Source organism: Spinacia oleracea, chromosome 2 (genome assembly GCF_020520425.1).
Source record: "Spinacia oleracea cultivar Varoflay chromosome 2, BTI_SOV_V1, whole genome shotgun sequence".
Lineage (NCBI taxonomy): Eukaryota > Viridiplantae > Streptophyta > Magnoliopsida > Caryophyllales > Amaranthaceae > Spinacia > Spinacia oleracea.
The window spans coordinates 63548683-63563492 of record NC_079488.1 but is presented as its reverse complement, the minus strand read 5'-3'; the positions used below and the strand labels follow the sequence as shown (position 1 = coordinate 63563492).

At 35.9% G+C, this 14810-nt stretch overlaps 1 protein-coding gene across 1 annotated transcript; it reads left to right on the top strand.

The window, feature by feature from the left end:
• The first annotated feature begins 340 nt into the window (after positions 1-340).
• LOC110796621 (uncharacterized) lies at positions 341-14587 on the top strand. The gene is made up of 6 exons (XM_022001695.2): positions 341-715; positions 9668-9817; positions 10471-10729; positions 10826-11044; positions 11134-11276; positions 14128-14587. The coding sequence occupies exons 1-6, from the start codon at positions 431-433 to the stop codon at positions 14425-14427; spliced, it is 1356 nt and encodes a 451-aa protein (XP_021857387.1). The 5' UTR covers positions 341-430; the 3' UTR covers positions 14428-14587.
• The last annotated feature ends 223 nt before the right edge of the window (positions 14588-14810 follow it).

The window sequence follows — 14810 nt, the reverse complement described above, 5'->3', positions numbered from 1 at the left end:
CCACTTAAATGAATGGGTAAAAATATGTATACGAAGTGTATACAAAGTGTTATATAAGTATTGTCATCATTTGCATAAATACTATCATTATTGTATTAATTACTGTCATTATTGCCGATACTGAGTATTTTGTTTGACTTTTCAACGTATAAAGTGAAATTGCAATTTTACTCCAGATATGGACAAAATGAGTCGCCGGTGACGAGCGGCCTAGCCAACCTCATCTGGGCGTTGCACATTACACAGCATTTCCCACTTCCAAGTTTCCACGTAGGATTGTAGGAACCATCTGTCGTCCCTGTACGTTAACCCTCCACGTGGCCTAAAACCAACCCCGAATGCCCAGCTGCTCACAGGTGCCAAATTCTCTCTCCCCCCCTTTCTCTGAAAAACAAAACTTTGTAGAGGAAACCCAATTTGAACCTCAAAAATGGTGTCAAAATCATCATTTCTGCAAAACCCAATTTGGGTAAGAGATTCAAGCACTAGTTTTGTAAGCGGGTTTCCTCTAAATCCACCATGTTTGCATCTAAATTCCAATAATAAAAAGAGAAAAAATGACAATTTTATTAGTTTGGTGGTTGCTTCAATTTCAAGCGGCAGCAATAATAGTTCGAACAAAAACGGTAGTAACAACGGAAGGTTTTATCTGAATTTTACTGGGTTTCCGTTTCCTTTGGGTCCTTTTCTTAACAGACGAACTCTTCGTACTGAGGTAACTTTCTCTTTTCTTCCCTAATTTGCCCCAGTTATCTATATGAACTTTTGAGTGTTGTGTTTGATTATGAGTTTTGCGCGTTATGCTCTCGAGGGTAGGATCCACGTGTTGATCATTTTAGCATATGTGAGGCCTTTTATATCTGTAATTAAGGTGAACGATTATGTTTGCAAAATGATGTTTGATATCTTGCCATGGCGCTATGATGCTGTTTCAAAATCTGTATGCTGTAAATCACCCAAAATGGTGTCTTTGCATTGTTTGTACCTAGGATTTCTGAAATTATCAAAAGTTGCCAAGGATCTCGTCTGAATCTTTAATTGACCCTCCATATTCAATTACCGCAATTTGGATTATACACCCGGGTGCACAATACTCATTGTGCACCCTTTTGAACATTTATTCAAAATCTAAAGAACATTGAGAATGATTTCAATGTACATGTAATAGTGAAATATTTAAACTACATGTTCTATGTATTTGAACTATATGTTCATTGGCTATGTGTTCTTTGGCTATGAACAATATGTTCTTTGTATTTGAACTATATGTTCATTTAAAAATAGAGTGCACAGTGAGTATTGTGCACCCGGGTGCATAAACCATATTTTGATACATACCTGCATATACATCTAATTTGGTGTTTATTAATTTGACACACTTAGTTCTACGAGTAAACAAATTATACAAATTGTAAGATGATATGATTGAAAAATTACTTGCCATGATAGATTACGAGCTTAACATATATTTTTAATTCTATAGAATACAAGTATTTTGGTCAAATATTGAGCTTAAGAAAAATATAAAATTTTAATTAGTCAATGTAGCAACCGGGGCATCGCCTGGGCCACACACTAGATTATGTTTAAAATTCCTCCATCTATGCGGAGGAGTCTTTGGATTATCTTCAGGTGTATTTAACTTCGGAGAAATGGGGAAACTACAATTTTTAAGATTGTAAAAGATGGGGACACGGGAATTTAAATACTTTTTAATAAAAAATGCATAAAAAAAGGAATTTAATTAGAAATTATGGTCAAAAAATACAAATTACATTATATACTTAATACTTCCTCCATTTCGCAATAGATGCATCATTTCTTTTTTCACATATCCCAACATGATTCTTTGAACATTAATATCTCTAATTGCGTGTAAGTAAAATTTATAAAAAATTGCTATTAAGAATCCTGACATTGATACGAATTTAACAAGATCTCACTTGACTATGTTTATTTTTACATAATGTGAATGAATAATTGTCAAAATTAGTTAATGAATAGTGTCCAAAAGAAAAATGATGCATCTATTGCGGAACGGAGGAAGTAGTCTCCAGAAGCTAGTAGTTTCAAAATCACAGTAGCATAACATAACATTGTTGATCTACTAGACAACTACTAATATCAATCTGACAATGCAATAATTACATTAGATGCAATAGTTATCAATCTAGCTTCTCGTGAAGGCTTGCAACATGACGAGTCATCTAGCTCTATGAAGTAGTTTATAATATTCTTGTAGCACGTTGGATGAAAAGCAACACCCCTCTTCATTGTTTAGCTCACTCATTAAACCCTAGGTTTTATAGTGATGCATGGTTTCATGAGGATCCTCCAGAGTGTTTCCTCATAGAGATACATAAATATCTGAAGGAAGAATCAAGTGTTTCAGAAAGTTTTTTCTTGATCAAGATTTTCAACGTGCTATGGAAGAATACGGGATGTTTGCTTACAAGTCCGGAATATACACAAGTGGAGAAAACTTGTATTGCTGAAGCAACATGGATCCTATAATGTGGTGGTCTAGCTTTGGTGCAGCCACTCCGATGCTACAATCATTGGCTTTAAGAGTTCTTGGACAACCTACTTCTTCGTCATGTTGTGAACGTAATTGGAGTATATATAATTTTATCCATTCACTAAGGAGAAATAGGTTGACTCCACAACAAGCTGAAGATTTGGTTCGTGTTCACAACAACCTCCGCCTTCTATCAAGAAAAACAAATGAATACAAAGATGAGAAAACAAAAATTTGGGATGTAGGTGGTGATCAGTTTGATAACATGGAAGAGGGAGGATTTCTAGAGTTTTCCGAGCTTTCTCTTTGACGAACCAGAACAATTAGAGTTAAGTCTATATTTTTCTCAAATAATACTACTGTCTATTAGCCTTTTGATATTAGTAGTAGTCTAGTACATCAACAATGTTATGTTATGCTACTATGATTTTGAGACTACTAGCTTTTGGAGACTATTAAGTACATAATGTAATTTGCATTGTCTGACCTAGTTTGACGGTTTGATGATCAATGCTAGACATAATATTTGAGGGATGAATTAAAATATACGAAGCATTATACTACGTAATTGACTTATTGACTTAGGCTATGCTCACTTCACGTTATTCTTATTACTTTTTCTTGTTATTTCAAAACAGAAAAGAAAAATTCAGCCAGAAAAATTCAGCCAGAAAAATTAAGACCAGGCCAAAAAGAATCAGATTAGAAAAGACCAGACTACAATTAGAAAATTAAGACCAGACTAGAGAAGATAGCCTAAGTTAGTTGAATCCATCTTAGGTTCATTGATCATTCAAGTTTAGTGACTTACACACATGTACTTAACTTGTCTAGATTTTACTTAGTGTTACGCTAATATGTTTAAATGATGGAAGTGTGTTTTATTGTATTAGAAGAAAGTATCTAAGATATTATCAAGATTTTGATCTGAATGTAAGAAGACCATGTCCTTAAAAGTTTTTCCCTGAATTGTGTAAAGTGGGGAGTAGGGCCTTGCATCTCCACAATCCTTTTCTAGGTTTTACCATATTCGCCAACTCCTATATGCAAGCCGGTATAATTAGCTACGTTCCTTGTTGCTTCTTGCCAAACATTCAATGTGGAAATATCAGTATTCTAAGTCCTTATGTTCTTGCAGTAACACTTAATCTGTAGCAGCTAAAGTAGAAAAATTTCCCTTTCTTAACGAGAGTATATACCATAACTTTTCTTGCAGAAATTTTTTGTTTTTACAAAAGCTGTCATTATTCTCATTAACCTGTTTTCACTGGTCAAGGTTAAGGCCGTGTATAATTTACACCTTTCAGGACCTTGCCAATGGTGAGTTTCTTACTAGATTGTTGTTACCATAGTTTATTCCTTAACAACCAAGACTAATAATTTCGGAGAACCAATTTGGATTTATGCCTGGGAGATCGACTATGGAGGCCATTCATCTTATAAGGCAACTAATGGAGAATTATCGAGATAAGAAGAAGGACTTACATCTGGTTTTCATAGATTTGGAGAAGGCGTATGATAAGGTACCAAGGGAAATCCTTTGGTGGGCATTAAGTAAGAAAGGAATTCCGAGGAAGTATATTGATATCATCAAGGACATGTATGAGGGAGTTAGCACGAGTGTGAGAACTAGTGTTGGTAAGACCGAAGAATTCCCCATTACGATTGGAGTACATCAAGGTTCCGCACTTAGCCCGTTTCTTTTTGCTATAGTCATGGACGAATTGACGAGGTCAATCCAAGATGGTATTCCCTGGTGCACGATGTTTGCAGATGATATTGTGTTGATTGATGAAACAAAAGAAGGAGTGGAAAGTAAGTTGGAGTTATGGAGACAAACTTTGGAATCTCGGGGTTTTAGGCTGAGTAGAAACAAGACGGAATATATGGAGTGTAAGTTTAGTGGAGTCCAAGGTAGAGGGACAGGGGAGATTACTTTAGATGGGAAAATTGTCCAAGACTCTGAAACGTTCCGTTATTTAGGATCTATTATCCAAAAGGATGGAGAATTGGATGGCGATGTGGCCCATAGAATTAAAGCAGGTTGGTTGAAGTGGAAAGGTGCCACGGGGTTCCTATGTGATTCAGGCATGCCCCAAAGATTGAAGGGAAAATTTTACCGCACGGCAATTCGACCGGCTTTGTTATACGGCACAGAATGCCGGGCAGTGAAACATTGTCACGTGCACAAGGCGGAGATGCGCATGTTACGTTGGATGTGTGGACATACAAGAAAGGATCGTTTGAGGAATGAGATTATTAGGAAGAAAGTAGGGGTTGCACCGATTGAGTTTAAGATGATGGAAAATCGTTTAAGATGGTTTGGACATGTAAGCAGAAGATCAAGTGATGCTCCGGTTAGGAGGATAGAAGGGTGGCAAAGTGATAGAACTGCAAGGGGTATGGGAAGACCTAAGAAAACTTGGAGGAAGGTGATTGAGCACGATATCAGCTTTCTTGGGATTGAGGAAAATATGGCGTTGGATAGGACAGTGTGGAGGGAGAGAATATACATTGATGACTTCAGTTGATTTATACAACTTTCATGTTTTTGTTTCTTTCTATTTTTTTATTTTATTTTTATTCTTATTTTTATTTTTATTTATTTTTAGAATTCTTTTTAATTTTTTTAATTTACATGCTATTTTGAAATATACTTATTTTACTTATTCATTTATTTTAAACTTTACTTATTTTTTACGGATTTTTCATGAAATACCCCCAAATTTTGAAGAAATTCACCAAATGCCCATCGACTTTCCATAATACATAAAATACCCCTATTTCAATACTAAATGTACCAAGTACCCTATAGTGACATCATCAACCCTTAATCAACTCAATTAAGGCCTAATTAACCCATTAACCCCTAATTAACCAACATTTTTCTTTTTATTCTTTTCTCCCACCCCCTTCCTCCTTTCCTGGCCTTTCCTCCATGCCAGCCTAGCTCACCACCATAGCCACCATTTTTCTCTCTCCTCTCTTCCAACACCCTTAGCTCTCCTTCCGCCCGACTCCACTGCAAATCGCCACAACTTAACATATTTCTTCCCTCCTTTCTCCGCCCTCTTCCCAGATCTCCGATTGACCACCTCCACCAATATGCCGGTCTGCACTTTCTTTATTTTGAGAGTCCGACTTGCGACGGAGGGCCTTTTCTTTGTGGTAATTTTTTTTAGGGAATATTTGAGGTAATTCTTGTTGGCAGGCATTTTGTTAATTGAATTGAGGATTTTTCGATTATTTGAAACTTCAATTTAATTTTATCTTTGAATTTGTTGAATTTGTTCATATATTTACACCCCATATCACGATTAATAAAACCATTAACCGACAAGTTAAAATTGTTGATTTTGGGGTAGTCGGATTCTTGCACAAACCATAGATCCATGCAATTCGAGTGTGGGGGCAATTTCATACATTAGCCCAAGGACGATTAATACGGATTTGAATCAAGGGATGTATGATGGATATGTAGGGGATATTTGGAGTTTTGGGGTTAGTGTGTTGGAGTTTTATTTAGGGAGGTTTTTGTTCAGTATTGGGCGACAAGGAGATTAGGCTAGCTAGCTTGATGTGTGCAATTTGTATGAGTGCTCCACCGGAGCCGCCGCCCTCAGCTTCAAGGGAGTTTATAAGGTGTTGCTTGCAGAGGAGGTGGTGGTGGGTGGGAGAGAAAGAAAATAAGAAAAATGTTGGTTAATTAGGGGTTAGTAGGTTAATTAAGCCTTAATTGAGTTGATTAAGGGTTGATGACGTCACTAGGGGTACCTGGTACATTAAGTATTGAAATAGGGGTATTTTATGTATTTTGGAAAGTCGAGGGGCATTTGGTGAATTTCTTAAAAACTCGTGGGTATTTCATGAAAAATCCGTATTTTTTATTATCTCTTACAATATTTCTTCTATAATATATATACAATTTTCCCTTTGTTACTTTCATTAATTCCACTTTCTCTTCCTTGTTTTTCTTATTACTTCTTGTTCCTTTTTTGTTTGATGGGTGACAATGACGATATTCTACGACGATTCATGTTAGCCGACCCCAAATCATTTTGGGACTAAGGCTTTGTTGTTGTTGTTGTTGTTGTTGTTGTTAACCAAGACTAATAATAATTGTCACCGATCAAGCAAGCATGACCAATTGTTGGGAAGGTTGAAGCACATGGTCAATGATTTAAAAATTAAAATTAGGGGTGCTAGTACTTACATTAAACATCAAGGAACTCAAAAATGAGGAAGAATGTTACGTCTGGGGGTTATAGTAAGTTAACTCATTTTTTACTTCATTATTAAACATTGGTTTTCTGAATCTACTTCACCTATGATACTTTATATCACTTGGTGTTCTCTCTTAAGTTTGTTATGTTTGGTATTTTACTACCCATTTTTAGCAAAGTAATGCTTATAAATCTGAAATCTGATTGTTAGTCAAGCTCTATAGTGACGTATTTGTAGTACGGTTATCCCTTCTATAGTGACGTATTTGTAGTACGGTTATCCATCTAGTTACATATGTCTTCTCCATGTGCTTTGCCATACGTTGACTGGTCGCCGAGTACTGATATAATAAGAAAACACAAGACTCCTATAAAACAAACTGGAAGAATCATCTTCTCATTCCGACTATTTGATTGAGATGTACTCTGTATCTTGTGATTCATATCGTCTTCTTTCTCTTCATTATCTCTTCTTGGGAATGTTCTATATTGAATTTTTTGATTGTCAAGAACTTGAGTTCATTTTCTCGGCTTCAGGTTTCATGGTGGTAACTAGGTTGCTTGTTATGGCTCTGGTGCAAGATAAAAGTCATTTAGCCTTCTAAAAATTGGTGATACCTAAAATTATTTATCTTATAACAAGAACAATATAAGATTTAATAGTCCTTGATAAAAGCAAGCTGTTGTTGATCAATCTTAACTGTTAGGAAGCCCAAAAGTGAACTGCTTTAATTTTCTTGTAGAGCTCTGGTTGCCAACTCAAATTCGATCGTTACCATTGGCACGGTCCTCAATGAAGCCAAGAACTGAAATGTTGAACTCGAGAGGATATATCCTTATAGCCAATCACAATAGAAAACATCATAACGAACTGATCTATTAGTTTATATGCATTTAACATTGAAAAACTAACATTAAATAATAGATGTGAAAGTGAAACGAATGCTGTCAAAAGGGGTTATGAGTAATGGTATACAATTCTGTCTATGTTACCTCACAAGTTTCTAGAGTACAATATGCAATCTCTGAATACATTCACAATCAGGAAATTGAACATATAGTTCAACATGTTCTTGGAATAGCTTGTGGCTGGAATTCGGGGAAGGAGTAAATCTGTAGTATATGTTTTCATTTGTTAAGTACTTTCTGATGCTGTAGAAGCTAACCCACTAGCCACGTTAATTTTTGCGGTTTTTCATAAAATGCCCCCGAGCTTTGCAAAAATGCACCAAATACCATTATTTACCCTTATTGACTAACAACTGCTAACTCCTCCGCTAGTCATTAACTCTAGTTATTGTTTTTTTTTCCTTTCATTTTTTCCACTTTCATTTTTATCTTTTCTTTCTATCCTTTCCATGACAGTCACCCTCTACACCATGTAAGGCACCAGTTCACCAACAACCCATTTTTCACCCTCGCCGGCCATTATCGGCCGACCACCGTAGACCGTAACAACCGCCAGCTCCCCCCTCAACTCAACAAGTCTCTTAATTTCTGGGCTTATCTCTAAATTTGTGGCTTCATTACTCCAATTTTACAATGTGAGATGGGGTTTTTTGGTTCACCAAATACATCCAATTCAGTCATCCCCTACAACTGAAATGACCTTATCCTCTGTCCGCGACTCAAAATTATCATAAGCCAAGAGCAACAATATTGGAAAAAGGGTGAATTCCCAACATTTTCTTAGAATTAAATTTCTGGGTTTCAAAAGAAGATAACCCAAATTAAGAAGTGTGATATATGGCTCGTTGGGAATGATGCAAGGGCAGCAGAAGTGAATGCTCGGATTTTCCTTTGGAAAAGATTTCATCGTTAGTGAATTTGTGGGTAGAGAAGCAATTGCGATGCCTCCGTCCTTTTTTCGGCTCTCCTATATCCTATATACGGAGTATATAGCTCATCTTTCGTCTCCTTGTCTGGCCGCCACAGAAGGTGTGTATTCGCTTCATGATGCTTGTATTGGGGTTGTTGTAACCGTTTGTTGTTCGATGTTCCATCATTGTAAAGAACAACCCACCCACCTCAGAGCTTTATTTATTCCAGCAACGGAGAATAAAAGGTGGCTACCTATAATTTGCTTTCAATTCCCACAATTCAAAGTCAGTATTTTCGCACAAATTAGAAGGTGCACCCGGTTGTATGTAGCTCTACATACAACCGAGGTTAAATCATATTTTTATGGTTTAAAAGCACATTTTTCCAATATAAAAGCACATTTTTGCGGTTTAAAAGCACAAGTTTACAATTTAAAAGCACATTTTTACAGTTTAAAAACACATACATTTTTTCTAAAAAAAGTAGTTTTTAGTTTAGTGATTGTTTTGTACTTAACAATAGGTCTTTTATAGCGGCTGGGTATTTTATCTGTAAAGTGCTTCGAATCTGTATATGTGCTTGTAAACGCTAAAAATGTGTTCTTTGAAGGATTAAAAATACAAAATAACCCGGTTGCCTGTAGAGCTACATGCACATGCAACCGGGTGTGCCTTCTACCAATTTGTATTTTCAAATTGAGTTTCGATCAACAGTCTTTTGATTGGTCTGGGTGAAGAACAAATCAATTAGTTTTTTTTTTCCTCAAGGAATGGTTAGATCCCACAATTCGATATTCCATCTGTCGTGAAGAGGAAAGAAAAGGAAAAGAATTTAAAAAAAAAAAAAATTAATTGTAAAATTATTTAGGATTAATTAGAGGTTAATTAGGGTAGTTAGAGGTTAATGACTAACGTCGTTAGTCAATAATGGTATTTGGTGCATTGTGGCAAATCTTACGGGTATTTTGTGCATTTCTGAAAATTTGAGGGTATTTCGTGCATTTTGTTAAACCTGGGCATTTCATGAGAAAACCGTAAAACTATATTGTAACCAATACATCATCATCTCATGCTAACTTGGATCGCTTGTTTTACTTATTCTTTAGATTGTAAAAGGCAGCATATGGTCATTTGAACAAGAACAAGCTTTGGGCTTTAGCAGTGTCTCGACAAATATTCGCATGACTGTCATCAAGCTCAGGTCAGGTGGATTATGGGTCCATGCACCAATTGCTCCAACTAAAGAGTGCATCCAGGTTCATGCTCTATGCTCTTCACCTTATTCTTATTGCTTATTAGACCACACCAGTAAATCAGACCATATCAGAAAACAAATTAGACCAAACGAAACCGAACCAGAAAAAACAAAAAAACACTCTAAGATAACATATAGACCAGACTAGAACCAAGAAGAATCACACCAGACCACTGAAAAAACTATAGAAATCAGATCAAGTGAAGTGAAGTGAACAGAGTCACACTCTAAACTTATTATGTTGATTATTATGATATCATGCACACACTTCTTTGGCTTTGAAGACTACATTTTTGCTAATGTTAATCCGTCCTGCCGTCTAACTGCCTTTTATTTGTAGTGACTATTAAATTGCTGATTTATTTGTTTGATATTAAAACTGACTGTTCTGGTTAAGAAAAGTTTGGCGAAATATGATTTATCTGTCAAAAACATTGTTGTATTTATAGTTGCTAAAATTACTGGAGATTAGAGTTTTTTGTATTTGTTAGCTTTGTATACATTGCATGCTCAGCCTCTCTGTGCAATTATATTTTCCCAGTAACCCTTGAAGATATGGCAAAAGGTTACACATCATCTTATAGTTTCTTCATCTGCTTACTTGTATGAATGAACATGTGAGTTGATTATGAATATATTGTTCTTCTGTGACAGCTTGTGAAGGAACTTGGAGCTCCAGTTGAATTCATTGTTTTGCCTACATTTGCTTATGAACATAAAATATTCATGGGACCATTTTCTAGAAAGTTTCCCCACGCTCAAATATGGGTGGCCCCAAGGCAATGGAGTTGGCCCTTAAATCTACCACTTGAATTTTTTGGTATCTTTCGTGCAAAAACCTTGCAGGATGAGGATTCATCAACTCCATGGTCTGATGAAATCGAACAGAAAGTTCTGAGTTTACCAGAAGTTGGTAATATAAATTCTGTTGACAATATTCAAAATTAGATACTATAGTCACCAGCAGTTTTTGAAATCAGAGTTCTATTTTTCTGCTCCATACCTTAAGGTATTGGACCATATGTGGAGGTGGCCTTCTATCACAAGCGTTCAAGATCCCTTTTGGTGACTGATGCTGTGATTTTTGTTCCGAGGCAGCCCCCAAACTGTATTGGTAAAGACTCGTTATTGGCGTCTGCAAAGAACGGTTTAGCTGTAAAAATTCTTAGCAAAGGAAAAGAAGTCTCCAATGAACCGGTTGTTGACAATCCAATGAGCCGCCAGAAAGGTTAGCTATTGTTTTGCTCCTCATCTATGAACTAGACATGTGTAATTGTGTTGCATCTGTTGATAGAGAGCTGCATATTTCTGCTGCAGGATGGGAAAGAATGGTTCTCCAGATTCTTTTTCTTGGTCCTTCAAATTTGTTAGAACCAAATGCCACATTTTCTCAGATATCCCAGAAGCTGATTGTGTCTCCTATAGTGAAAACATTGGTCTTCAGCAAAGTTCCTGAAAAGGTAGGACAACAACCTTATGTTGATGTGACTTTTTCTCTTATTTTGTTTGAAGAGGGGGGGGGGAAGGCGGGTGTTGGTTGTGATAAGCTGCGTCCTACTGGTTGCTACAGTTGAGGTCCTGTGGGTGAAGGGGTACATTGGAGGGGAAAACCGTTAACCCCCTCACACGGGGATTGGTCCTGCATTGAGTCCTTGAAATTCTGGCTGAGGCCGCTGAGCTAATTTTCCGCTGACAAGGATATCCCTCTTTAAAAGAAATCATGATAACAATATTTTATATTAAGTTCACTCACATTTTCCTACATAATTGGTCTGCTTAATTTCAACTTTTCTAACTTAATTTGTTTATGTCTTTTCTTTTACTACTCCCTCTGTCCCAATTTATTCTTTACGTTTTCCGTTTCTTGTGTCCATAAAAAAATCTCTACACTTATTATTTCCTTTTATATTGTAGCACAAAAGTCCCTAATATTTTGTCAAAAATCGTGTCAAATGATTTCAACCAATCAAATTCATTCGGTCATTTTAACCATTAAATCTCTCACACTTTCCCATTAGAACATTAAATCTTTCTCATTTTTTTAATGTCAATTTTTTGATAAAAGTGAAAATATTATTAATGAACGTAATTGCATTGTTTAAGTTAAACAAAAAAGAGAATCTTTATCAACATTAATTATTTGTTAAATCGCGTGCATGATGCCAAACTTAAAGAATAAAAAGGGACGGAAGGAGTATTATTTTAGGATAGGTAATCTACATAGTCTTAGCAGGTGGAGACATATAAATGGGATGTGTTTTCTCTACAATACAAGTTTAATATTTCAGAGTTCCTTATAGGAAGGCATGCTTGATGTCTAGTTGACGCAGAGACCAACCATGATATCTAGTAAGGGTGAGGATGAGTTTAATTGAAGTTGGCCCTATCATCAGGCTAAAAGACATATAAATGTTTGGAACTATAAAAACTTTGGTCATATTCTGTTCACTTTATTTTCACTTATAAGTTTAGATAAGGGTTCATAAAGGTTACCCAAGTTCAATTTATAATTAAATTAAGTTCCAAAACGTTTTAATAAGCTTGATAAGTGAAAATTAGGTGAAATAGAACGTACCTTGCTCTAATTAAATAGGTTATACGTAGTATGAGATTCTCCTACAACTACACAAAACGAAAAAATTTAAACTAACCAGTCCAAAAAAGGAAGGATACATTTAAGGAAGCCAACTATATAATCATCATTCATCATTATCATTATAATTACCTCATTGCCTCAAAGAGGCTCCCGCGAGAAGCGGGGTAAGGGAGGGTCGAACGTACGCAACCTTACCCATGAGAGAGGTTGTTTCCAATTGACCCAAAAGCGGTAAAGGGACAACAATTGGACAACCATATTCTACTTCATGGAAAGGAAGCGAAGAGGTATTAAGCCAACTACATAATATCGAGTAATATTGTCATGATTGGCTTCTTAGGATAGATTATTCTTATCATGTGCCTCCTCTAGGTGATCTGTTATTTCATGACTGAAACGAGGTATTAGATTCTTTTGTGGCGCAAGCAATGTCTCTACCTAAATACCTTTTTTATATATATAAGTAAATATATGTTTACGAGCGATTCGGTTTTCTAGTTTATGATAATGTCTTGCGATGCTAGCCTAAACAAGAGTAGAAACAAAAAGGTTACTGAAACTGAAAAGGTAGCCGCTGAAATTGCTTAGATGCTGAAACTGATCATGTAGCTGATTTCATGATTGAGTTATTTGGTAGAATTAGATGTTTAAGTACCTAAAACTGTTTTAACTTTCTGAACTAGACCAAAGTTGGTAAAGTTGCAGGTCTTTATTTTGGGATGGCCCCTGTTTTAAGGTGCTTGCCAAACAAGTCTAAATACTTACATTTTCAGCACCTTGTCATTTAAGGTGCCTGAAATGTGTTACGTACTTACTTTTCTTTAGGTATTTTAGACTTTTTCAAATGGTGTCTCAAAACACATGCAGAATCCAGCTACATAATTAGATTTCTTTGTTGTTATATCAACACGTGATCTGAAGGGTTAGACATGTTTTTATTACAAACCCATTGAGTAGGAAGTATGAAATTTAAAGATTAGGAAGTATGAAATTTAGACATGTTTGGATTGATTTCTATTATAGTTTTAGCATTTTGCATCCCAGTAAGAGGGTAGTTGGTCAATCATGGGTGACTATTGAACATTCCTAGGCCCATAGGTTCTGTTTGAATTGAGAGAGACGCGGAGAAGATTTTTAGTTCTGGATTATGATAACTTTTCTGTAATACCTTTGAACTAAAAAGTACGTAGTGATTCTGTCTATTGAAACCAATGATATAATACGAACAGCCTTTTCGCAATTGAGACATAACCACCTGAGAGTACATATAAACACTGCAGATACTGCACTATGACTACATTTCACTGAGATTTTTAGTTTATTACCTAGCGACAAGATAGGTTAAACTGATGCAAGTTAATGTAGCTACGGGAGTTGAATAACCTAAACCAATACAAGGCTCGGTTTGATTGGACAACAAAACATTACTAGAGGATTTTGATTTTTCAGTGGAAAATACAATACTAAATTTGTTTTCTTTTGTGTGGTTCCTTACAAGAAAATTAGAGAGAAAGAAAAAATGGAAATGAAAAGTAGAAGAAAATGTGGCATTCCTATGGTGAAATGACTTACAATGGAAAACTACTTTTCTTTGAAATGGTTTTCATCTCAAAGGGAATAGTTTTCTTTGTTTACAAGCTCTAAGTAATGGTTCTGTGTGTAAAACTCATAATTTCACTATCCAGACCCTGGTTCATTTTTTACTTGGTATTCAGGTGAAGGACTGGATTGATGGGATAGTACGAGACTGGAGATTCCAAAGAATAATTCCTGCTCATTTTGAAGCTCCAATAAAGGCAAGCAGATCAGAATTTCTAGCTGCATTTGGTTTCCTGGATGACCTCTTGGAAGAGAAATATATTACTAAGCCATCACTATCACTCATGTTGGCTTCATTCATGGGAAAGGCTGCTACTTATTTTCCACCGGATGATATGAAAACCTTATCCTCCCTTGATCAATTCTTAGTTTCTGTGGGAGCTGTCAAGAAGACAGTTTCAGGCCGCAAGAGATGACGGCCAAATTCTAGTCTCAGCTGCTAAACTTGTTTAAAAAAAAAAAAAACTATCAGCATATATATGTTGTTTATCTGAGGAAGCTGCTTAAACGTTGTTCCGTTTTTGGAATTCTTCCCTTTCATTAAAGTAAAAGTAATGTTTAAGTATAACTTCAGAACTTCAGATTGTTACCATAATATCTTTACCTCCACAACTCCAACGCGGGTTCGAGATTCTTCACCCATTTTCCCCGTCTACAATGGTAACTCATAGCCACTTTTCCCTTCCTGTTTCTCTTCTGACCAACACTAGTTTATTCTCTTTGTTATCACTTCCTTCCCTATCATCACCTGTAGTTACCTTATTTTTCTTACTTTGACTTTTATCACCCTTAATACGTT

What these genes read in the sequence shown, in the direction of transcription:
- LOC110796621 (XM_022001695.2), top strand. Translation starts at nt 431, where the DNA reads ATGGTGTCAAAATCATCATTTCTGCAAAACCCAATTTGGGTAAGAGAT. An exon ending in GACGAACTCTTCGTACTGAG is followed by an intron (nt 716 to 9,667) that starts GTAACTTTCTCT and finishes CTTATTCTTTAG; the next exon opens with ATTGTAAAAGGCAGCATATG. An exon ending in CAACTAAAGAGTGCATCCAG is followed by an intron (nt 9,818 to 10,470) that starts GTTCATGCTCTA and finishes CTTCTGTGACAG; the next exon opens with CTTGTGAAGGAACTTGGAGC.